A 25486-nucleotide genomic window follows, 5' to 3' on the forward strand; every position below is an offset into this window, starting at 1 on the left:
CTGACTCCTCAAGCCTGGGATGGGTGCAGCGTGTCATTCATTCCCACAGCAGCCCTCTGGCTCCTCCCTTCATTCCAGCTCTGACCTGCAATCGCCTCTTTACTCATCCACGTCCCCCTCGAGCCTCGAAGTTCCTTGAGGGGAGAGACTGTGCCTGTGGTGTTCTCTGTGGCAGCCCCAGTGCTTGGTATAAGACCTGGCACATAACAGTTGGTCACTAAATCTTCTGTGGATGAATGAATGAATGAGTGCGGGACCACTGCTGAGCACATTACATACCTTTTCTCCTTTACTCCTTAGAAGAAATCCATGCAATCAGTGCTACTATCCTGTGGTCTAGACCAGGAAAGCAAGGCTACAGAGCTTAAAAACTTGCCCATGGTCACACAGCCAGTAAACCGCCGGGAACGGATTCAAGTAGATGTCTGTGTGCCTTCAAAGGCCTCCTTTCCACCCCACCTTGCCTTCCCAAGCCATTGTCCCTCTCGGACCTTTTTCTCATCTGTATATCGGGAACAAAAATCGTGCCTAATACATGACCTGACACTAACAGGTTCTCAGTAAATATCTGTGCCTTCTCTTCCAATCTCTGAGGCTTATTCAGGACAGAATTTCGCCAAACCAGAAACTTCCTGCATGCACATGTTCACGGAAACAGGTGCAGAGCTCCACACAGGCACATCTCCAGCGTCCGGAACTCACTAGGCCCTTAACCAATGTGTGTTGAGCAGACAGACGTAGTGAATGCTGACACATACTCAGAGGCAAAGCCACAGTAGGGGCTCAGGCACAGGGACACTCCGTCCCCATGATCCCTGCCAACTCTCCTCCTCTGCTGCTACGCCCCCTGCTAGCCCAAGGCGCGGGAAATATTTAAAACAATTTTATCCATGAAAATATGCTGTACAATGCACTCTACACGGCCTCGACACGGCACACACGCACACGCGCACGCTGACGGCACGGCCACGGTACACTGCCTACGACATGCGCCAGGGACGCCGCGCCCACAGCCCGCCCCGACCGGACACTTATAAATATGGGAGAGAGGAGCCAGCACTGGCACAGGGAAAGGGGTGTCGGTTGTGGGGTGGATGGGAGCTGAGGCCCGCTGGAGAGACTGAGACCAGCACTAGCGGGTGATGGGGAGGTTGGAAAGAGGGATTGACTCCGACGGAGGAGGGGAGAAGCTAGGGCCGGCAAGGATGGGTGGGAGGGTGGTTTAGGGCTGAAAGAGGACAGCTCAGGGTGAACAGTAGGTAGGTGTGAGTGTATTTTCGGGAGGGGATTGCTGGCTTGGGGTGGGTGAGGCTAAGACCAGTAGGAAAGTGTCAACTGAGAACTAGACCGCAGTTTGGGGTGGGCGATTCGTCATGGCGAGGGCCCCACAAATGAAACTGAAGATTCGGAGACGCCCCCTGCCCCATCTCCCGGTTGGCTTCCCCGACCAGCGCGGCCCACCTCGCTCCTCGCCGTTCCACCCAGCCCGGAATTCGGCCTCCACTCCCAGACTTCCTGCCCCCGGGGGAAGGAGTGGGTCTCAGGAGTTTGGGCAGCAGTGGAGGGGTGCCCCAGCCCCTCCCCACCACTTCCTTCAGCGGTCAACTTCTGAGGGATGTCTCTAGCTGGGCTGGGGCTGCCTCCTGGATCCTCCCGCGGAGCTGGAATCGGGGGTGGGGTCCCGGGGATCAGGATGGGAAGACAGAGGCCCCTTGGGGCGGGGCAGGCACCCGGGGCGCGGGAAGCGGCCCTCAGCCCGGCACCCAGCTCTGGTTGGGGGGCGGGGCCCCGGCCAGGCCGGGCGGCGGCGGAGGCAGGGCCGAGTCGAAGTTGAAGTCCATTTCGTCGCTGTCCATGAAGTCGTTGAGGACGATGGACTCGACGTCGCACTCGAGGCTCCCGCTGAACATGTCGAGGTCCAGGTCGGCCGGGAAGCGGTCGGGCGCGGCACCCAGCGGCCGGGCAGCGGCGGCCGCGTACGGCCCGGGCAGCGCGTCCAGCAGGAGGCCGCCGGGCGGGGCCCCGAAGGCGGCCGCATGGCCCGGCGGCGCCAGGCCCGGGGCGCCCGCCTCGCCGGGCAGCGTCATAAGGCTGATGGGGTGGGCTAAGGCACTGCGCGAGGGCACAGGCGGCGCGTATGGGGCCGCCCCCTTGCCCGGGTAGGCGGCGGGCGCGCCCGCCAGCGCCAGCTCCCCGGGCGCTCCCAGCACCGGGCCGGGCCTGGGCGCGGGCGGCGGCGGCAGCAGCGCGGACAGCGCCCCGGGGCGGAAGGGCGCGGCGGCCGGCGCGAAGCTGGCCTGCTTGTTCTCCTGGATGGTCTGCATGGGCAGGCGGCGCAGCGCGCCCAACGCCGGCGGCCCGAAGCCCCCGCCCCCGCCCCCGCCCCCGCCGTAAGCACCGCTCTTGCAGCCCCCGAAGTAGGCGGGCGTCCCGGCGCGGGCCCGCGGCCCGTACGCGTCCTGCGCGCCGTCCAGCAGGGCCTCGGGCAGCCCCGCGCCGCCGCCGCCGCCGTGCAGACCCAGCGGGCCTCCCAGCTCGGCCAGGCGGGGCAGCTCCCCCGGGCAGCGCGCACCCAGCGCGGGCGACAGCGCGCTCGCCGGGCTCGGGTACATGAGCGGCGACGATGGCGCCAGGGCCTCCAGGGCCTCGTCGTCCTCCAATTCGGCCGCCTCCCCTAGCAGGGGTCTCCCGCCACCGCGGAAGTCGGCCCACGCCTCATAGTCGTCGCTGGCGTGTGAGGCCGGGCTGGTGGCCCACTTGGCCGCGGCAGGCAAGGGCCCCGGGGCTGGTGCGCTCAGGGGGGCTGTCGTCGGGGCTTCGCTCAGGTGCCTGCAGCTGCTGCTTCTTGCTTGCCTTGCCTTTGATGCACAGGAACTTGGCCCCGTTGTCCATGGACGCGGCCCTGCGCCGCGGGGTCTTGCCCGTCTTTCTGCCCTCGGGGTTCAGCATCCACCACGAGCTCTTGCCGGTGCCCTCGTTCTGCACGCGGATGAAACGGGTGTGCAGCGACAGGTTGTGCCGGATGGAGTTCTGTGGCCGGAGACAAGGACATGGGTGGGGGAGTGGGAAGTGAGGAGGCCGTGGGGAACGGGGAGGGGGGAGAAAACAGAGAAGGAGGTGAGAGGATGAGAAAGGAGAGAGCCAGAAGGGAGAAGGGGGCAATGGGGTTGGGGGAACAGGTGTAAGTCCCCAGGTCGGACTAACCCGAACACCCATCCTCTCCCCCGCTCCCCACAGGCACTGCCCAGAGGGTGGGACCCGAGCCTTGGGCCTGGCCTTTCCCGGGAAGCATGGGCGAACCTGAGGGCGACTCTTAAGGGGCCTGCAGCAGGGGAGCAGGACCCTGTCTCCCCAGCTCAGCCCAGCGCCGCCTGGAGCTGGCCAGCCTGCCAGGGCCCCCGGGCAGATTATGTAAGGGCTCATGCCGCTGCGGCTCATTTGTCTGCCCCCCTCCCTCCCCAGCCTGGCATGGTGCCAGGAGCCCGAAAACCCAGGGCTCCAGAAATCAATCTCTCGGTGACTGATTAAGCCCTGTTTAGAACTAATTGCTCTTTCGTGTGTGGGGAGAATAAATTACCTGCTTTAATTTCGTGTCTTTAAAATGCAACTGCAGGTAGAGAAGACTGTTAACCCTTTGCTGGGAGGGCCTGGCCAGGGAAAGCAGAATAAGCTGGGGGTCCCCAAGGTGGCTATAGGCCCGAGACTATGCAGAGATTTCCCCCAACTCCTCTGAGCTCCTGGGACCTCCACAGAGGACGTGGATCCCAGCAAGCCCCTCAAAACACATCCACTGGCCGTGGAGACCTCAGACCCCACCTCTGCTTGGTGCCCACCTTCAGGCCAGCCCAGCTCTCCAGCCTGCCCTTTGGGCTGCAGCCCACCCTTCCCTCCTGACCCACCTGAAGCAGAGTAGCTCTGCCCTCAAAGCCCCTTCCGTGGAGCCTTCACAAAATCCCCACAAAGCAGGTGGCGTAATCCCCATTTACAGACAAGAAGACCAAGGCTCAGGAGGTGAAGTGGCTTGCCCAAGGCTCCATGGCCCTTTCTGCTGTTCCTTCCTACTTCCCTGAGCTTCCTTTTTGCCACCCCTGCATATCCTCTTCTAAATTTCTACTCTGCCAGTCTCTAGTGATCCCCATGTCACTGCCTGCTTTTGCCAAGAAGGCAGGGGAGTCCACAGCTCCACTGACCTGGCTCCCCTCAGGAACCTGGAGGAGTAGGACTTCTGCTGGGCCTGCCACGCCCCACCACTGGGGCCTCCCACCTGGTGGCCTTGACCTCCCAGCTTAGTAACTGCTGCAGAAACAGCATGGGCTTGGGTATCAGAAGGGCTGGGCAGGATGCCTGGCTCTTTTCAGCCACCTAGCTATGTGACCATGGGCTGCTGACTCAATCTCTTATGAGCCTCAGTGAACTCTGAAAAAAATGGGCAACATTCAATAACCACTTTCGAAGGCTGTTAGATCATTACCTGAGATAATGTGTGTGGGTAAGTGTTTGGTGAACCCACCAGGTGCTCATAGACGTTGGTTAAATCCCTCACTCTGGCCAGAAGACCTCATCTCTTAGGTCACCCAACAGACCTGCTCTGTCTCTACCTCCTTAATATCATACCCTGAGCATAACTGTGCTGGGCACTAACAACCCGGGGAAGCTGGCATTACCCCATCTCATGTACCAGGGAGCGGAGGCCCAGAGGCATGATGTAACTTGCCCACAGTCCCACAGGCAGCAGTGCTAGGTACCACTCCATCCAGATCTGCCCAGCTCATGGACCTGCTCTTAACTCATTAATCCACCTGTAACCATAACCACTGATCCATGAGGGCTCTCCCTCCCGCCTCCTTCCCACCAGTCTCCAGGAGGAGGGGTCCTTTCTGCTGCCCAGGATATGCTCCCACCCCTCACCCCCAGCTCCAGGTACTGCCCTGACTCTTCAGGGCCCAGGCTCCCTATCTCTGGCACTTTCTGGTCTAAGGAGGTGACAGCTGGGGCTCCAAGGCCCCTCCAAGCGTTGCCCTGCCTGGCTTCTCCTGGGGCCCTGAGAGGAGGGGAGCTGGACCCCCAGGGAGTGGTGCTCCCTCAATTAGATACCCCCTTCCTGCTCCCGCCCCTGCACCTGGCTCCCCAGCCCCTCCCTCACACCTGTGTTCAGGGGCCTAGGAGGCCTCAGTTCTTCTCCCCTATGGAACTCTCTGGCTTCCCAGAAGCTCCACCTCCCGGCTTCTCCACCTGGAGGTCAGTAAGGCAACACGTCTTTATCAATGTCCCTATGTGCCAGCCTGGTTCTGAGTGCTGGGGGGGAAGGAGGAAGGACATTGCCAAGTACCAGCACCTACTCAGAACCTGCCTGTTCAGACGTATAAGCGTTAAACTACTTTATCTCACGTGATCAGTCTGTCAAACTCCATACAAGTCAGGGATTGTGATCCCTATCTAAGGATGAGGATAGTGAGGCTCAGAGAGGTTAACTAAGTTGCCAAGGTCACACAGTTTAAGTGGCAGAGCCAGGTATTGATTTCAGGTTAATCTCACCCTGAGTCTAAAGGACATCACATTCCACCACGGGAGAGAGAAACGAGTCAGAGAATTTCCAAAGAATCTTAGGAAGCCAGTACTCCAGTGCTTCTCAAACTTTCCATGTAAACTATCCCTAGAAGCTGGCAGCATGGAAAGACTGGGGACATATCACAAGGTCAAAATTTCCTATATGTCTTGTGATTCGTTTGTAGAGTTCAAGTGAATTTTGAATTGTACTTCATAATACGTCCAAATTTTCTGAATATAAAAATAATGTTTTAGATTTTTACCAAGAGCACATGTTCTGAGCCTAGGAAGGTTTGCATCCTTCCCCACTCTGTTTCCTTCCCAGCCAGGTACCCCTGGGAGCTTGAGCCCCAGCCTGAAACAATGGCTGGTCCAAACCAGAGAGAAGAAAGGATTTGCCCAAGGTCACCCAGGACCTGGTGGTAGAGCAGGGATTCGGGCCCAAGCCCCCTGACCCTCAGCCTGGGGATTGATCCATTCCACCAAGCCTGACCTGGGGCAAGTCCCTCCTTCTCTCCAGCCTCAGTTTCCCTACCAGTAAACTGATGAGATGGGCCATCTGTACTCTGGGGACCTTTTGGATTTGACACTGAAAGTTCTTAGAATCATCCAGCCCAGAGGTTTTCAAACTTTTTTTCAAAGTAGTGGAACTCTTTCAGTTAATGGAATCTAATGCAAAACTTGAGTGTTGCACACTCAAGCCATCAGGGAGTGGGGGTGGGGGCACCTGAGGCCCTGCCGGCTCAGCACCCTCCCTTGCACTCGCACAGAAAACCAGGCCCCTGGGGAGAGATTCTGCTGGCCAGATGGATGGGGCAGAGAGGAGGCCTAGAGGAGGGCGATACCTTGTCCAGGGTCACCCAGGGAGGTGGCCCAGAGCTGCACAAGGACCTAGGCCCTCACTGCTGAGCCAGGCTCTGCACCAGGTGTACACCAGGGCTGTGCCCCACGAGGGAAGCCCAGGCCCTGCAGCCCAGGCTGGCTCCTCAGAGCCCAGCCACCTGGTACCGATCAGACCTCCCGGCCAACATCCAATGGCAAGCGCAGATCACAATTCACCCACAAGGCCTCCTGGGAGGCCAGAGGCCACAGAGGAGGTGAGGGAGGCAGAGGAGGGAGATGCTTCTGCCAGGCAGCAGTAACCAGGGCTCCCTCTCGGAGTCGCCTAGCAACCCGCCACCACAGCCCGGCCCCAGCATGCCCGCGCTCCCCTGGTGCCCAGAGCTGGGCCCGACTTCTGGGGCCTCCCATCTCTCATACCTCCATGCAGGCCTGGGGCAGGTTCCCAGAGGAGATAGACCTTCCTGATTCAGGGCCTCAGGAGACCCTCAGCGGGCAGAGGGAAGGGAGAGTGAGTTACATTCCACACCCATCCCACTCTCCCTCAGAACCTGGGCCAGGGAGGCCAGTCCCCTGGGGCCTCACCCACCAGGGAGAGGAGGCTGGCGCAGGGCAAAGCGCATGCGCTCTGGTGTTGGCTGCGGATCCCAGTTTTGGCTCCAACACTCACAAGCAGTGCGACCCCGGGGCAAGATGCTTTGAACTTCCATCTCCTCACACAGCTACCTGCTTCCACCCTTGCTCCCCTGCAGCCCTCCACCACGCGCCAGCCAGAGTGGTCCTTCAAATAACCCGGATCACGTCCAGTCCTGCCCAGAACCCTCTGACGCCCCCATCTCACTCAGAGTAAAGAACAGAGGCCTTGCCATAGCCCACAGCCCCTCCATGACCTCTCAGACTCCTCCCCTAAATGCTGGATCCCTCCCTCCTGCTCTGAAGCTGCGAGACATGGTCGCACCTTGGGGCCTCTGTCTCAGAGAAACACTGGGCGCCCAGACACCCACGTCGATCTCTCATCTCCTTCAAGTCTTTCTTCAGATGTCACCTTCTGCAACGAGGCCCATCCCGACCACTCTTAACAACTGCTCCTCTTCCCTGCCATTTCTGGGCCCCCTTACCTTGCTCTACATTTTTCTAAAGCAATTATCACTGTCTAAATGAATATTTAATTTATATATATATGAATTAATAAATTAATATATGTTATATATAAATATATAATGTATTTATATTCTGTATTTATTATTTATTGTCTGGTTTCACTATTTCATGAGGGATTTTTGTCCATTTTTTACTGTACTCCATGTGTTTGATACATACTAGGCGTTTACTAAATGTCAAAGGAATGAATGAATGAATGAGAGAGTAAAGGGGGAATACTGTGTTGCAGGGAGAATTAATGAGACTGGGCAGAGTAGCTGGCACATGATATGAGCTTCTCCAAACTGGGCTGAGAGAAGGGAACATAGTCAGAAGGAGAGGTAAGCATGGGGTGGAGGAAGTCAGGAACAGTGTGATCCACAGATGGAACCGCAGAGAGCAGTGAGGGATTCTGTGAGAGGGGAAGAAGGCCTCAGAGGGTGAACAATGCAGCTGCCCACCCCAGCCCCCCACCTTGCTCCCTCCTGCTCCCCAGATAGACCTGAGTAACCTAGGGCTTGCTGGGGCCAAGGTTTCTTACAGACTGTACCACCTGGGCGAGAAGACACTCCATGAGCCCCAGTGGGAACAGAATAACCTCATCCTTGCTGACCGTGCTTCCCTCCTGGACAGGGTCTGATCCATTTGATGGCGCACCTCATCTATCCAGCAAGACAACCCCATCTATTCCCAGGACACCCTTCGCCCACGAGCAGTAATGCATTCATCTGACAGCACAACCCCATTTATCCAGCACACCAGTCCCATTTATCCAGCAAGTACAACCTCATTTGCTAACAGCACTCCATTCACCTGACGGGCCCCCTCATTTATCCAGCAGGACACCCTCATTTATTCTCCAAGTCGGAGGCTCTCCTTCCTCCTGTGGTGTGGCTGTGTTCTCTGACAGTGCAACCTGACTGATCCAGCAGGACGTCATCTCTCCTACAAGTACACTTCATCCCGACAGTACAACCTCATTTATCTAACAATGCAGCCTCACCTTGCCTCCAAGTACCACCTCATTCCCTGACAGTACAACCTTGTTTATCTTCCAGTACAACCTCATTTCTCCTCCCAGTACAGCTTCATTCTCTGATAGCTCAGCCTCATCCAATCTTACTTTTCCAGCCAGAGCCCACCAGATCTCTAGGTGGGGAGAGGGGAGTGTGGAGAGGAAAGGGGTTCCACCATTTGCTGTCTCCTGCTATGACTATGTCCAATCTCCCCAGGCCCAAAAGGGCCCACAGCCTTTGAGTTCTAGGTTGCGTGGCCCAGCCAGTGCTCCACCATTGCCCCACCTCCCGTTTTGTCCCCTCTAGGGCTAAAGAGGGCCCACAGGATGGATTTCCTCCAGCTCTCCAGGATTTGATTTGTAGCTGTTGCTGATTTCTGTGGCATGGATACTCCCATCGTAGCCAATTTTAAGCTGCCAGCATGACGTCACTGAGCGCAGAACTGGGAAGAAGTGTGCACGATCGGCTCTCATGAGCCAGTGGAAGCCAGCTCTAGCACACCACCGCCACGTGCTTCAAATACTGAGGCAGGAGAAGGGCACCACTTACAGTATGACAGACTCAGGCTAGGTTCTTTGATACATTTCTTCTTTTAATCCTGATAACTGCCCTGCAAATAGGTAGTGCTACTTTACAAAGGGGGGAAACTGAGGCTCAGGTGGATTAAATGACTCCTGAGGCCGTGAAGCTGGGAAGTGATGGAGCCAGGTCTGGGTCTCAGTGTGACGGGGGACACTGCCCCCCTGCCCACCTCAGTGTCCATCCCTGCCTTGGTTCTCAAGCCCAAGCTTCCTGGTTTTCATAAGAGACAGGAGACCCAAGTCTTGTGCCCCTCACCCACCACAAGCCCTGTGCTACCTCCTGGCCTCCCTGGCACCAGGCGGTTCCAGGACCCTCCCAGTTCAGTCCCGGGTCTTGTGTCCATCCATTCAAGCCCGAAGCCAGGTATGGACACCTCTCCAGGTTCTATCACTGTCCAAGGTTCAGCCCAGCCCCTCCCTCAGGAAGTTGACCTGCCTACCCCATGGGGATGATGATCTAGCTCCTCCCTTTAATGCCTCCCTGAGCAGACACCACCTGTGGGGCTATGTGAGCGCTGGATCCCCACCATGACTCCCATTTCGTCTCTCCCTCCTTCCTTCCCTCCCTTCCTGCAGGAACAAAGGTCCAGGGCAGTGGCTGAAATTCCAGCTTCACCCATGGAACCTTGGGCCTCCCCTGGAAAAGAAGGTAACAATCCCAACATCCATGGATGAGATCCCACATGTCATGAACCTCAACCCCTCCCTGTCTCAGAGCCCCAAGAGCAGCCCCTGTCCCACCCCTTACCCCAACCCCACTCTGGGGCCCCAGTCTGGCCCAGGAACACACACCTGTCTCAGACAGAGCCACAGACTCTCCGGGGGTCACTTGCTCTGCTGCCTGAGGTGAAGCTGTGGTGCTTCACCTGGCAGAAAGGGTGACCTGGATGACCTCAAGGGCCTGAGGCCACGTGCAAATCCTTGGTACTAGTGTCTGTAGTGGAGGAGGGGTAGAAGGGCAGGTGGTGGCATCAGGGCCGCAGGTGTCAACAGGTGGGTGAGCTTGGGGTCAGCAGTGGAACAGAAGTGGGCAGCCAGGGGGTAGGGGGAACCAAATGTCCCAAGCAAGGCATGAGTTCAAGGGATAGGCCCTGGCATCCCCCACCCCTACCCCAGAGACAGCAGAGCCCACACACCCAGCCTGGGCAGCAAACAAAGCAGCAGCAGAAGTCCGAGCTCTTCCCTCAAAAGCCTGTGGCTGCTCATCACCCACAGGCTTGGGTCCAACTCCAGACTGATACTCAAGAGCCCTCTGAGGCTCTCCAGCCTCATCACCTCCATTCCCTTAAGCCCATCTGGGGCTCCAGCCACCCTGGATGTCTCACACCTCCATGCCTTTGCACTCTGTTCCCTTTGCCCTTCCCTCCCTCTCTGCTCCACCAGTTCCTGCTGCTCCAACAAGGCTAGCTCTGTGGCATCTTCCTAGCGCCCTCTGCAAGCCCCAAAGATAGCTGCTCCCACGTCAGTGCTACTACAGAAATCTAACTGCACACTGGAGTATAACTGTCTATGAGTCTGCCTCCCCACGTGAACTTTCTGGGGCAACCCTTGGCTCACATTCAGTCAACCATAGGATGGAGCTCTCAGCAGCCACAAACCACTCAGGCCTGGCAATTCTGTGCAGTTTCTGTTCAGCAAAACCTCAGGCCAGAGCTCCAGGCCTTGCCTCCTCCATCCTGGTCTCCCCTCCCGTTCCTGCTGCCTCTGCCACCTCCCTCCTTTTCCTCAGCACTTCCTGGCTCCTCCAGAGAATCCAGCCAAGTGAGGAAGCAAAGAAACTACCATTTACTGAGCGTTCACCAGGTGCCATGCACTGTGCTGGCACTCAGCAATTAAAACCCTATTGAGTCTTTGTGACAACCCTCCGAGCTGGTTTATTATCCCTATTTTACAGACGAGCAACTGAGGCTCCAAGAGACAAACTGACCTGCCCAAGGTCACGTCGTGTAAGTGGTGGTGCAGGAATTCACACCCAGGGCCCTTGCTCTTCCTCCCACCCTGAGATGCCTCTAGGGAGGAGCCCAGGCCTGGCAGAAGCTCCAGGGTGGGCCTGGGGTGGGGGTGGGGGCTGTCCGCAATGGCTCAGCCACACCTCCACACTCTTTCCTCCTTCATCTGGGATTAAAGGGGATCCCTAAATGCAAAGCCATTCAGGCTTCTCCCTGTCTCTTCTCAGTCGGAGCCCCCTCCCTCCCTCAGGCCGCACCTCCCCACACCCCTGCCCTAGGCCTGGAGCAGCTGCGGTGACCTCACCCAGCCCTGCCCTGGGCCTGGCTCTGGGGAGGGCCCAGCAGCTGTGCCCCAGCCCTGCAGGCCGGCTCCTGAGGGGAAAAAAGGCAGAATGGGCGTGGTGCCAAGAGAGCCATCTGCTCTCCCAGGGGCATGGCCACCCGCGCAGACACTGGCCTTGCCCCAGGGGCCGCCCTTGGCCCTCTGTCCCCATGCCAAGGGGCTCCAGGAGCCCAGGGCAGCCCACCCAAACTGGGCACCAGCCCTCATCTGCCATCTGTCTTCTCCTGGATACTGAGAGGTCCTTGCAGGACATGTTGGAGCACGAATGTCTGCTGAAAAGGGACAAGTGCTCAGGGCAAGTTCTGGGTCCAGAGGCCAGGGGCCAGGGCTAGGTGTACTGAGCACTGCCTTCCCAGCCCCAGCCTGGCCAGGCTAAGAGCCGGAGATGCCCTGGGGGAGGAGGGGGCCTCCATCCCCTCACATCTGCTCAGCTGGCAGGTGCCTCTGGCAGAGGGCAAGCCCCTTCCCCCACAGCCCCAGCTCAGGTTACAGAGGAGGCAAGGCCAGACGAGGACAGGGGGAGGGGACAGGAGGGGTGGAGAAGGCATCACAGCTTCCCAGAGTCTTGGGGGAGGGGAATTCAGATCTCTAGATAGGACTCAGCCAGAGAGGGAAGGGCCATGCCCAAGGTCACACAGCCTCCCAATGGGCAAAGGGCAGCAGGCACCCAGGGGCAGGCAGCCCTGGGTTCAAGGGTGACCTTGAGCAAATCACTGCCTTTATCTCTAAAAATACAGAGCCTAAAACCTGGCTGCTTGCCTCCCAAGGCCATGGGGAAGGCTCTGGAGGCTAGAAAGCAGCGGGTCAACCTAAGGGCAGGACAAAGCTTGGACATCCTGAATATCTGACACCTTAGGGACAGAAAGGGAGGCATTAGAGGAAGGACCCCCTTTCCCGCAACACGCACAAGTCAGTGTCTTTTAGGGATCAGGGCCCAGGGACCCCCACCTGACACAGCAGTGCTGGTTCCTTTCCTTTCCCAGAGCAATGAATAACCGTCATGTTATTTCCTGATATCTTGGGGACAGTTGCCCAAGGCCACACACAGGGTGAGTGACAGAGCTATGATCAGCTCCTCCCTGCCTGTATCCAAGACCCCTAACACCACTCTGCCTCACCTCCGGGATCCTTGAAGCACCAAAGGGTGCTGAATGGCACCTCAGGCCTGGCATCTAGGACTCTTTGGGCCTCCACCCTCTCTCGGGCTCATCTTCTCCCCTGGACCCCACTACCAGGCCCACACTGGGTGCCAGCGCCCGCCTCTCCCCTCGTCCACCCTCCACACCACCGTCAAGGGATTTTTCTGCCAGAGTAATTCCCCATCCCCTACAGCTTGGAGTGCCAGCTCCCCAGCTTGGCATTCAAGGCCACTAACTGTCAGGCCTCTGCTTGCTTCTCCAGTCTCAAGTCCTGGTGGGCTCTGGCCAACACAGCCAGACTCTGTGGGGCTCCTAAAGAGTCCTGAGGGTTGACTTCCTTTATCTGGTTCCCTTCCTCTACCTCCAAACACCTATAGATCATTATCTGGCCTTCCACCGTGACCCTGAGCAGTCTTTATCCTGAATCAAAATCTGGAGTCCTCATCTTATCTCCCCAGCTTGACTTGTGGGCACCTCAAAGTCAGGGAGCCAGTCCCGTTCCCCTGAGCAGCACTGCAGTTGGTGCCCAATGGGTGTAGGCCTGGAGGGAGGAAGCTGCCATCAGCCTTGGGGCCTACAGATGGGGTTGGGGAGGGGGGTGCAGTGTGGGACAATATCAGGCTGGTCAGGCCCTGTTTTCAGGGAGCTCTCTGAGAAAGGGAGCCAAGGACCCCAGAGCCACGCCCCAGGCTGGAAGCCTCAGGGCCAAACTCCAAGGGAGAGCAGAGAGGCAATGATGGGGCTGGAGACAGGGGTGGAAGCGGAGGCCAGCTTGGAATGTCTTGGCCAGAGCAATGGGCTAGGCAGGAGTTAGCCCTGGGGAGTTTCATTTCTGTCACTTACAGTGGGATACTGTGAAAGCCACTTTATTTCTCTCAGCCTTAGTTTCCTCATCTGCAAAACGGGGACAGTAACAGTACCAGCCTCACAGGGTTGCTATGAGAATTCAAGGAAAGCATGGACGTAATGGCATAAGGCGATTGAATCCTGAGCTGGAAGAGTGCAGTGTGGCTACAGCAAGGGTCAGAAGACGGTGAGTGATGTGGCTGGAGAGGCTGACTGGTGCCAGGTGGCCAAGGCCTTGAGTGTCACGCTGAAGCCCCTGGACTGGATCCTGTAGGAACAGCACTGCACTGTACACGTGCTCACGTCTCCTCACCAGATGGGGAGCCCTCAGAGAGCAGGGGCTGTGACGTTCAGTTTCCTCACCTTTCTAGGTGCAGAGAGGCTTCCTGAGAATTTACACCATCAATTCCCCTCCCTCCTGTGGCCAGAGGCTCTGAGTGGCACAGCGTATCAGCCCTGGCTGCCAGCTGCATTCTCTCCATCCACATTCTATATGGCGCGATTCCTAAGACGTGAGGGATGAGTGAATGTGTTGGGGATGGGGGTCAGTCCCTTCAAGCTGTCTGCATGGGGTTCAAGTCTCTGGAGGATCCAAAAAGAGCGAGCAGGAGAGGAGTGGGCTCAACCTGGGCAGCCTGCTTGGAGAAGAAGCTGGTCCACACTGGGGGCAGCGGAAGGGAGGGACAAGTGGAGCCTGAGACGCTACCATCTAAGGCACTGCTTCAGAATCGGACCCGTGACTAGACAGACCTGTTAAAATATAGATTCCAAAGCCCACCCGCTGAGAGTCTGATGGAGAGGGTCTGAGATGGGGACTGGAAACCTGTATTATCTAAAGCCTCTGGGTGACTCTGATCATCAGCCAGGTTTGCCAACAACTAAGGATTTAAGGGAGGAATTCTCAGGGAGACACAGTGAGTTCCAGAATCACCTGGGAGGCAGGTCTTTGTTCCAACCACCCAAGACCCCGCCTACTTTCTGAGGGGTGTCCCAAGGGATCAGTCCATGAGTCAGTAGCTGCCTTGGTGAGCATGTGACAATGACAGTGGGTGTGGGTTAAGAACTCCAGGGCCAGGTGTAAAGGCGACAACGTGAGGGTGGCCTGAGATCAGAGGCTGCAGGGAAAGCGGGAGCGAGGGTAGGGTCTAGACAAGGCCAGCAGAGGGCCCAGGGGTCCAAACAGAGCAGTTTGGGCTTGCTTGGCTCCCAGGGGAACTGAGGAGCCCTAGAGCGTTCTGGAGCATGAGCAAGCCTTGGAGCAGGAGGGCTGGCTGGTGTGTGGGGCTGAGACTGCACCAGCATCGGGACATGGGGAAACATGGTAGAAACAGACAAGTCTGTGTCTAAATCCAGGCTCGGCCTCATCCCAGCCATGCTGCCTTGGCCAAGTGACTTCATCTTTCTTGGCCTCCATTTCCTCAACTGCAAAATGGGGCTATTAACACATAGCTGGCAGGACCCAGGGAGGATGAAATGAGAGCATTTATGTGAAGTGTCCAACTAACTGCCTAGCACCCAGACGTTAATTCTCTTCATTCGTGTTCCCCTTCCCACAAGAAGCACCCCTCCTAGAGACCAGAAAGGTTTCTCTGCAAAGAGGGAGGCCCTGGGGGGAGGGTGTGGGAGGCCCCTCCCCCACACACCACCTGGCCCCCCTCCCACCTCCACATATGGGGTGGGGGTGGGGAATGGCAGCAAACAGCCAAACCCTCCCAAACAAGAGTTGCTTTCCATGGTAACCAGGGTGCCAGGAGGAAGGGGGGCGCTCCAGATCCAGCTATCCCCCTGAGCGCCCTACTCGGGCCCCAGAGCCTCAGCTAATGCCCACCCAACACCCTGCACACCCCATCTGCCCGCTCTGGGGGCCAATTGGGACTGCCATGAGCACTCCTGTCATTGCGCCCAGAGTACGTTTGCCACCTGGGTAACGCCATGGGCAGGGTAGGCATCTCCAAGCAGGAGCCCCAAGTTCAAGTCCATCCACACCCACACTCACACGCTTCCACCCGTGAGAAGTCCTATCGGTACTTTGTGCCCGCCATGCCAACTAACCCCTCGTGGTTCCCGAACCAGAGGATTTGTCAGTCACAGCGCCGAAAGGACCAGAAACCGAGTTAAGGCCCTTTGGACACTAGGGAGAATACCAAGGACCAGAATGCAAAGAGCTTTGCTCCAGCTCACACACCTGGATCAAGTTCCTACAGGTGCTCTGTCCACCCCTCACCTACTCCCAACTCCACAGCTCCAACTGACCCCAAAGGGCTGAACTAGGACACCCTGAGCGATGCTCCAGGGAGATGGGCCTCTGCCGGGAGAAGGAAGGACGTCTTAACTTTAAGACCTGTCTAGCAATAGAATGGGCAGTCTCAGAGGTCAGAGATCATGAGCTCTCAGTCACTGGGAGTGTGTGAGAAGGGACTGAGCTGAGGAAGGAGGCATGGAAGGGGGTGTTGGGCTCTGTGACTCCCCACTTCCCCTAGAGACCCAAAGTCTGATTTGGAGGTGGGAGGAGTGGGCACCAGTGTGTACCTGCTTCCCAGGTACCACCCCCAAGTTAGGAGGCAGGCCCACAGGCTGCAGATAGGCAAAGGGTGCTGGTGAGTCAGTCACGAAATAGGGGGGACAGTGAGGTGAGGAGGGGGCTCCCCCTGCTATGGCTGCTGCACCTATATCCCAGAGGCTCACATCCATACACACAGTCCATGACCACCCCCTCCCCTCAGAGGACACAGAAAGAGGGGCTTCCACAGCCCCAGGACCCCATGTGGTGGCCACCACCGGCTGCCACTCAAAGGACGGAGAAGGTGGGCTGCAAGGAATAATCCTGTGCCCTTTCAAAATCCAAACACAAGAGCCCCCCTCCAGCCCCAATGGTATAGAAAAAGCTTGAGTTTTGGGGTCAGAAGGGGGTTCAATTTCCAGGCCTGCCACTTCATAGGGATGTGACCCCAGGACAAGTCACTTCTCCACCTGGGACACAGAGATGCTAATACCCACCCAGAAGGATGGTGGCCAGGATTTGATGGGATATGCCCTGGGCTAGTGGGCATCTCCTTCCCAGCTCTCCCTCCTCTCTGGTAGAGCACCCCCACTCCAGCGAATCCTGCAGCTGGAGTCCTCAGGGCACACAGAGAGGGGGGCCCCAACCCGCAGAAAGTGGGGGCTGGGGGGTGCTGAACTTTCAAACCCGCAACCCCCCCCCCCCCCCCCCCCCGCGCCGTTCATTACCTTAACACGAGTTAAAAATAACCGTCTCATCTCTTTAAATTAGTCTGTCTGCAATTACCGCCTGGCACGGCGCTGCCCGCCATCGTCCCGCTGGAGCGGCGCCAGGTGGCAGGCGGGGCCCTCACCCTGTCTGTCGGTCTGTCTGCCTGCCTGCCTGGCTCCTGGTCCCCCCTTCCCCCCTACAGCGGCACAGCTACCCCAGGGGCCTCCCGGCGCCCCGCCTCCTGAGCTCCCCAAGTTGCGCGAGGATGGGGGCCAGGGCGGTGGGGCTGGCGGGAGCGAAGGGGCCGGCGGGGCGCAGAGAACCGGGGTGGGGGCTCCGGAGCACGGCGGCGGGGGAGGGGCGCCGGGAGGCCCAGGAAGCCTGAAGGGCCCGCAGCGCGCCAGCGCTCGTGGGTGGGTGTGAGCAGGTGGCCGTGGGAGTCTGCCGGGCGTGCCAGCAACTGTGCCAGGAGCGGCTGGCACGGGCTCGTGCCCAGGAGGTGGGCAGCTGCCAGCCCTCCGCTCGTGCAGTGCGGGGGGTGAGGACACCCCCCAACCCAGGCTCACACCGCCTCCTCCCGAACCCCCACCAGCCCTTGGGGCTGGGGATCCCCGGAGGACAAAGAAGGAGGAGGCAGCCCTGCTGGAGCAGGCTGGGGGGAGGAAAGAAGGGGAGCCCTCTGCGCTCACAAGCACTGCTCAGCCCGGCTGTAGCACGACCCTCCTCCTGGCCTCTCAGATCAGTCCCTCCCTCCAGCCTCCCTCCCACCTAGGACCTGCTGGCCAGCCTGGGCCAGATGGGGGTAGCACCACCCCTCCAGATCCCACCCCCCAACAGCTAGGCTGCTCCAGCCCTGAAGGAGAGGGAAACTCCCCATCCACTGCGCTCCTCCCCACCCCCAGGCCTGGGGACAGAAATGGGAGGCGCCCAGGCCTGACCTGGGAGCTCCCAGGGGAGCTGGCAGCCAGGAAACACAAAAGCAGGCAGAACAACTCCAGAGGCGCTAAGTGGAAGGAGTGCCAGGACCCTGAGCAGCCTGGAAGGCTTCCGGGAGGAGTCCAGCACTAGGGAAGGTGGGGCTGGAGCATCTGAGAGGAAGTGGGAGGCTCTACCTGGATGGTGGAGATAAACACTACTAGCACACTGCAGAGGGAGGGAGACCTCCTGTCCAAGCGCCGTCCCAGGCCTAGAGACCCTCCGCCCTGAGGGTAACACTGCCAGCCTCTTGGGTGGAGTTCCCAGCACCAAGCCCAGCCCCTCCTCAGGCTTCAGCCTGCTGAGTGCCCTGTGCCTGCTGCTGACCTTGCCTCCTCCACTTCCTCTCCGCAGCACGCCACAGCTGGGACCACAGGGCAAAGGCCAAGCACAGCGGCCCGTCCTGATCTGGCCCACTCTGCCTTTCCCATGCCACCTCCCTGCCATCCCTAGGAGCCCTCATTCCAGCCTGGCACGCCCAACCATCTCCCAAACCCAACATGTATGATTCCACCTCCTTGCTTTTCCATATGCAGTCAACAGCCCCTGGAAGACTCTCTCAAATTCTGCACCCCCCCCCCCCGCCCCGTGAAGGCAGCTCAGATCAAGTGCCACCTTCTCTGTGAGGGCTTGCCTGGCTCCCAGTGGATCTAACCTGCCTTCCCTGCACTCCCCCACCCCCGGCCCTTCCTGCCTGTAAAACACAGGGCCTGGGTGTGGAACTGGCTGAGCTCTGATGCATCCTGAAGGCAGGTGCAGTGCCTTCCCCTGTTCCCCGACTCCGTCTAACACCCCTGGGGATTCAAGTGCAACACTTATGTGGGAGAGGGGAGGGAGGAAGGAACAATGGGCCCCTTGCCCCAGCCCTGGCACCTGAGCGTACCACAGGCCCTGCTAACCAGAGGTTGGCTGGGAGTTGGAGATGGCCCCTCCACCAGGCCCCTGGAGGGACTGACTGGGAATGGAGGAACAAGCGGCAGGGGGGGCACGAATGACGAGGAGGAAGCTCCATGGGGAGCTGGATGGGGGGTGGGGTACAAGGGGGACAGCGACTGAGAGCATGAGATGGGAGAGGCCCATCTGAACAGCCTCCTCCAATGCCTGGGTGGTCTCTGCCAGGGCCTAAGTCAGGAACCCCAGGCTGAAGCACCCTCTCCAATGCCCCAGTCCAGGACAAGCCTTCCAGAGCTCCTTCCTTCCTGAGCCCGGGGAACAGGGAGAACCAGTGTGTCCCCAGCAGCATGGTGCAGTGGAAAATGCATCCAATGGGCAGGCAGGAGACCTGGGCCGTCATCCAGGGCCTGCCGCTCACAGCTGACTGACGACCTGAGAAGAGTCCCATCCCCTTCCGGGGCCTCAGTCTCACAGTCTGAGAAATGAACACATGGGACTAAATTATCTCCAAATTGTCTCCATTCCCAATCACGTTCTAGGATTTAGACCTGCCCCTGTGCAAAAGCCGTCAGCGCCCCACTCCCACGGCCAGTGCCAGCAGGATACTATTCCAGAGGCTCTGTGGGGCCTTGGAGGGAGACACACCTGGACTGGAGTCCAGCTTTCCCACCAACTGACTATGTGACCTTGGGCAGTTCACTCCTCCACTCTGCGCCTCAGTGCCCAGTTCTGTAATGGTGACGGTAAAACTCACCTTAGGGACTGCTGAGAGCATTAAAGGAGACACCTGGCACAGATGCCTGAAGGTGTCTGGCACAGGGCTTGGCCCTGAGACCCTCAATGAAGTGCAGTTCTCGCCCAGCTTCCAGCCTCACGTCCCTTCTTGCCATCTTCCCCCATCATACCTAATCTATTAAGCCCAGCTGGAGCTCCACCTCCTCTAGGAAGCCCTCCTGGCTTACCCTGGCCCACAGTACCCTCCCTGGTCTCAGCATCCTCTGCATGATCCACCCATTTCTTCACTCTTTCACCAGACATGCACCGGTGGCTCCTCGTTGTCAAGCTCTATGCTGGGTGCTGTGGGCACAGAGATTGCTCTGACACTGCCACTGTCTTCCAAACGCAGGGTGGAGAAGGGAAATGAGACCTATGACAGATAGGGAGATGGCCAGAGAAGAGGGAGTCCTAAGCTAGCTAAAGAGGATTAAGGGAAGGCTTCCTGGAAGAGGCATCTAAACTGTGCCCTTGAGGACAGGGAATATATCCACAAGGAGAAGTGAAAGGTGGGACAGTGCATGGGGAGCAGGGAGGGAGGAGGGAGCAAAGCCCAAGGGCAGGACCCAGCTGGGAGGAATAAATGTTCTGGCCCGGGCTGAGCCCAAGGGGACAGGAGAAAGCCTGGGGAAGGAAACTCATGTCTGCTCCTCCAAGCTGTGGCCCCACCCCACAGGGGCCACAGAGAGACAGAGAAGCTGCCAGCACAACGCCTGAGAGCCATGGCTCCCGGGTCAGAGCACTGCGGCCCCTAAAAAGCAGCCTCTGGGCATCTAGAGCTGTCCACATCCACAAGCCTCCCCTCTTCCACTGGCACACCTCCTTCCTCTGACCCTGTCTGCAGCCACCACCACGCACAGCCCCCTCCCTCCACGTAGGCACGACTCCCTTGCAGGGACCCCTCTCCCATAGGGAGCCTGACAGCTCACAGGCCCCAGGCACAGCACCCCCCACCAACCTCCTCTCCCCTAAAGGCATCGACTATCCCCATTCCCCAACAAGATGGCCAGGGGAGGGTCTGGAGGCCACAATCCAGTCAAGCCCCTGTCCCCTCGCAAGATGGCGCCCCCCTTTCCACTGGCTGGCACTGAGGCCTCCCTGGGGTGCCCCTGCCCCTCCCCGCACCACCAAATGCATCTGGGCTCAGAAAGCCAGAGAAGTGTAAGACTGACAGCCTGGGGTGGGCAGGGACAGATCCCCAGCCCTCAATACCGTGCCCCTACACCAACAGAGGTCATCACCAGCTCACCATGCTGATCCAGGCAAGGGGGCAGCAGCTGCCCCATGGAGAACTCAGATCCCAGGTCACCTGACCAGTTCCCCACCCCAGGCTGGCTGGTGCCCTAGGGTGAACTCCTGGCACCACAGGAAGAACTGTGGGCCCAGGGTCGCACTCTTCACCCGGGGGCCCGCTCCAGGGAGGGCAGTGGGAAAGATTTGGGGGGAAAGCAGTCACTGGCCCCAAGTCATTATTCCAGCTCTTTAAGGAGGGTGATCTGGTGGAGAGGGCAAGAGTATCATAAAGCAAACTCGCAGGGGTGAGAGGGGCTCCCCCATGTCCGAGGCCTGGGAATTGGCTCCTCTGCTATGCTCCCAAGGACGGGGTGGGATGCTCCTCCGAGATGCCTCAAAGCGGCAGTCCCTTGTCACCCCACCAGACCTCCCACCCCGCATCCAGGGCACACACACAGCTGCTTCCAGCACGCCCGCGCCTGTCTGCTGGCCGGCCCCACGCCCTAGGCACACACTCCATGTCCCTGGGGGTGCCCCAGGGCCTCCCTCTGACCGCCTGACGGGAGCCTGGACGCACCTAGCAGCCTGGAAGCCCCAGCCCGCGACCCCAGCCCCCTCCACAGCCGGACGCCCCCACCTTCCAGCCGGCCGAGCTGTTGCTGTCGCCTTTATCCTTGAAGTAGGGCATGTAACGGACCATCCAGTCGTAGATCTGCGAGAGCGTGAGCCGCTTGTCCGGGGCGCTCTCGATGGCTTTGGTGATGAGGTCGGCGTAGGACAGGTTCCTCTTTTTTGGTATGTGAGCCGCCACCACAGCATGACCGCTGACAGATGAGTGGTGTAGGTGCACACCCAGGAACCAAACCCAGGCCACCGAAGCGGAGCACACCAAACTTAACCACTAGGCCACTGGGGCTGGCCCTAGAGGATCTCTTTTGATTTTCATAATACAGAAAACAATTAACTTTGAGGAAAACCTTTGATATCCTTAGACTAGCAGGGAAAAAACTGGACAAACGTGTTCAAACTCAGTGCCAAATGTACTGAAGGAGCTCATTTCTAGGATCATTCCTTCAGCCGATAACCTTAGGTACGTCCTAGAAGCTGAAGCTGCCACATCATAGTTTTAGGGAAATGCATAAAGAAAACAGAACCCACTTGTAGTGACCTTGAGTCCTAGAGGTATAAGTCCTCCTAGGGACAGTGATGACTTACCTTCCTAACAGAGGAAACGTCAGGCTCTTACTATTTTATTTACTGCTACAAAATGTGACCATATAAAAGCAGTGCTTTAAAAACATTTTATTTTGTTCAAAATCACACTGGCATATAGATTTCAAAAAACCAAATAGTATTAAAAGCTGAACACTGCCACTACCACCAGTCCCCAGTCATCAACCCTCGCCTTTTCCGCAGAGGCATCCAACAATGGTTTAAAGCAACAATGGTTTAGTTTTCTTTTGTTTCGTTAGAAACCAGGGGTCATATTTTGATATGTCAGGTAGTTTTCACATTTCACAAAAGCATTCCGGCTAATTAACTTTCTAAAACCCCTCTGCCCACCCCCAAGAATGATTCATTTGTCATGTCACTTGATCTGTGTTTTCTAGGTAATGTGTTTTTTCTAACTGTTTCAGTTCAGGCTTCTCTACAGACTGTGCCCCTCACCCAGGCAACAACAGCCAGGCAGCTAGTCCAGATGATCCCCACAGGGGCCCCGTGGCCCTGTGCAGCCACGGGTGGTCCAGGAGAAACTCACGCAGCAGCAAGTTATGATGACAACTGTGGCCCAGCTGCAGACCCCTGGTGTTCCCGACCAGCACAGGTGCCAGCCAGCTCTGATAGCCCAAACCAGCAGCCCAGATTACAAATAAGAGTCCCTGCTGTCAGGTTAACAACGCCCACCCAAACTCCATGCCCCTAGTCAGGAAAGTGGGGTGGCCTCAGTGCAGGCCATCCATGCATTCCACCATCTAGCCAAAATCTGGTAGATTTTACTTATTGTTGAAACTTGGGACTATGTCATGTGAGATGTTCAGCACCTGTAAAGCTATAATTGTAACAAAGCAGTGTAATCATTTTATTACAATGCATCCTATACTGTGGGAGCATCATTTTATTATAATATCTCCTATACTGCAGGAAAATCATTTTATTACAATGCACCCTGGAAAAGGAGGTCACATTCCAGCAGCCAGCCTGACGATAAAATAATTCAGAAGGGGATAAGTACCATGAAGAAACAGGGGCAAGATTCTGACAACCATCTGGATTTTATCCTAAGTAGATGGGAAAGGTTGAAGCCTGAAAGACAACTTGACTTACAATTTTGAAAGGTCGCCCTGTCTGCAGTGGAGATGTTACCACCCAACGTGTGGCCTTCTGCTCGCCAAAAGACATGCCAATAGCCAAGAGGCAAAGTGGTAGGAGAAAAAGGACTTTTTATTACAGCTTCCTAGCAAGAGGGAAGATGGCCGACTCATGTCCAAAAGAACCATCTTAAGGGGGCACAAAAATCTTACAGCAGTTATATAGGCCATTGGGTTACTGGGGAGGGGATTAGGAATGTTGACCTTCTGGTCTTATAGACTGGGAGTGCCACACCAGATCTTTCAGTTTTCACTGATGATGGCTATCAGCATAGATTTTCTGTTCAGGGGTCATCACATTCCTAAGGAACTCAACAAAAACAAAGTTATCACCTTATCAAGTTACCATCTTATCGCAGCTGGGAGGTACATGCACGAGCAGGTGTCATAAAATCTACAGAGCAGTTAGATCTCCTGGAGGGTGCATATCCAGCTGGGTTAGTTTGTCAGAGGTCATTCAAAGTTACAAGAGAGTTTTTCTTTTCTACAATATGGCTTCCCTTATGTCAACCTTGTCTTGAGCTGGTTTCAGAGACTTGATGAAACGGAGCAAGAGTGAAACCAGAGACACACTAGAACATTTCCCTGGTCACAGGCAGGAGGAAGAACTATCCTTGTGGATCTTCAGATCCCCGCTTACAGCCTATTGGGCATCTTCTGACTCCTTCTCCCCAGTTTAAAATAGGCACTCAACTCCCACCACATTTTCTCAGCAGCCCTACCTTATTTTCTTCTCATTGGGCATTTATTTATTAATAAATGATAAATAAATGGCAAGCAATAGGATATATTGGGTTATATGAGGAAGCCATTTGGTGTAAAACTAATTTGGCCTGACCTTGTTTTTCCAAAAGGGCCTGCCGCAGCCACTGAGCATGCATTGTATATCTGCTTTAAGTATTTACTATGTCCCAAAGACAAGCACAAGGCCCTTTAAGATAAGGAAAGATGTAACTTCCCATTGGCATTTCCTTAAGGATAAGCATCTCTCCCTAGGCTACGGATTGATTGGTGACCTGCTGTGACCACCAAGCTCGAGACGAGACGACAGACCTGCTACTTGCTGTGGTCATCAATCGCTGTGTGAATTGCTGTGCAGGCTAGGCAATCTCTTGACTGTTGTAAAAGGGACATTCCAATCATATGTGATACATGCTCTTTGATGGTGTATAACCCCTCTGTACACCCCACTCCTTTCGCGCCCCTCCTTACTTGGAGAAGGAAGTCCCTGGGCTAGTCCTCAGATATGGCTCATAATAAACTCACCCCAATTTTGACCCTTTTGATTTGACCCTTCCTCACGAGATTCCAGGTTCTACCACTGCAGGAACTAGAAGTGCTTGGTCAGTGTAACAGGTAGTAAGCATCCCGTGTATGGGTGGGTGGGCAGACTGGCACGTGCATAGTCTGTGGCAAGCAGAGATGCATCAATGAAGGCATGAAGGCCAGTGGCGGCCAGAGACGGAAGCTAGAGGAGTGCGCAGGCGCCACCTCTGCCCCACCCACTCCCTCTGGGTCCTCCGCTCTCACCCCGCCCGCTTCGATCGGCCCGCATTCCGCCTGCGGGTCCGCAGGTGCCCCTGCCTGAGCTGTGTTCCTGCCTGCTGGTGCGCCTGCGCACTGGGGCCAGCCAGACCGCTTTTGTCTAGTCCGGCGGATCCAGCAGTCCCGTGGCCTGCCGCTGCGCTACTCCTGCCAGAGTCCTGCGCCGCCTGCCCGGCAGCCTCGGTAGGGACGGCCGCTGTCCACGCCGGGGCGTGATGGGCGGTGCGGCCCTCCCCTCGGCCTCCACTGCTGGCCCGCCTCCCCTGTCACCTGGGCCCGGTGACCCCCGCTTAGGTGAGGCCGCCTCCCACAGTGCAGTCCCCTGCCCCGTTCCGGGAGGCCGCTGTCAACGGTGCTGACGCCGCCGCGCCCGTCTCCGGTGGGCCGTCGGGTCGGGGTGACCCTGCTTTGCACCCCGAGAAGGGCGCGTCCGTCCAGGGAAGCAGTCTCTCCGTGGGCTGAGCCCTGCGCGCGCACCGTTGGGAGAGACCTCCCCGCAGGGGGCGTTCAGACACCGGATGGCGAACTAGGACACACCTTCGCCCCGAAGACCGTTAAGCCATCTGGCCAAGGGCTGAGTAAATATCCTTCCGCACAGAAAACTGACCTGCTGCAGTCAGCTGGCGTAAGAACGCTGAAAGTTTGAGCGTTTGACATTTTGAATCTCAAGATCCTTTGGAAAACTGATTTGCCAAAGTAATTTTTTTTTTGTACCTTGGAATGAGGTATATTTTAAAGTTAGTTTTTAAATACAACAAAATACAACCTTATAAGAAGAATTCGAACAATGTAGAAAAATAAGAATTCCTTTCTGTCCTTTTTTCTCCTTAGTCCTATTTACCTCCCTTCCCCCTTTTTCTTCACTTAGCAATATGTCTCCAACATCTATTCAAGTCCAGAGATAATTTCTTTTGGTCGCTGCATAATGGTCCATAATTAGGATGTACCATACTGAGTCAATCGTCCCCCATTGATGGGTTTTCCCACCACGAGTGGTACTGAGATAAGCGTTCTGATACATAGGTTCTGGTACTTGATTTCTATGGGCTAGATTCCCAATAGTGGGAACTAAATCGAGATAATG

The 25486-nt window shown here is 57.1% G+C and overlaps 1 protein-coding gene across 1 annotated transcript; it reads right to left on the bottom strand.

Annotated features, from left to right (window-relative positions):
• Positions 1-1483: 1483 nt before the first annotated feature.
• On the bottom strand, positions 1484-22888 carry LOC131413245 (forkhead box protein O6-like). Its single transcript, XM_058553857.1, is given in 4 exon segments — positions 1484-2795; positions 2797-3030; positions 21126-21275; positions 22853-22888. Coding segments are annotated over 4 exon segments (1464 nt in total). The 3' UTR covers positions 1484-1751.
• Between the last annotated feature and the right edge of the window lie 2598 nt (positions 22889-25486).

Source organism: Diceros bicornis, chromosome 13 (assembly GCF_020826845.1).
Source record: "Diceros bicornis minor isolate mBicDic1 chromosome 13, mDicBic1.mat.cur, whole genome shotgun sequence".
NCBI classification, from domain to species: domain Eukaryota; kingdom Metazoa; phylum Chordata; class Mammalia; order Perissodactyla; family Rhinocerotidae; genus Diceros; species Diceros bicornis.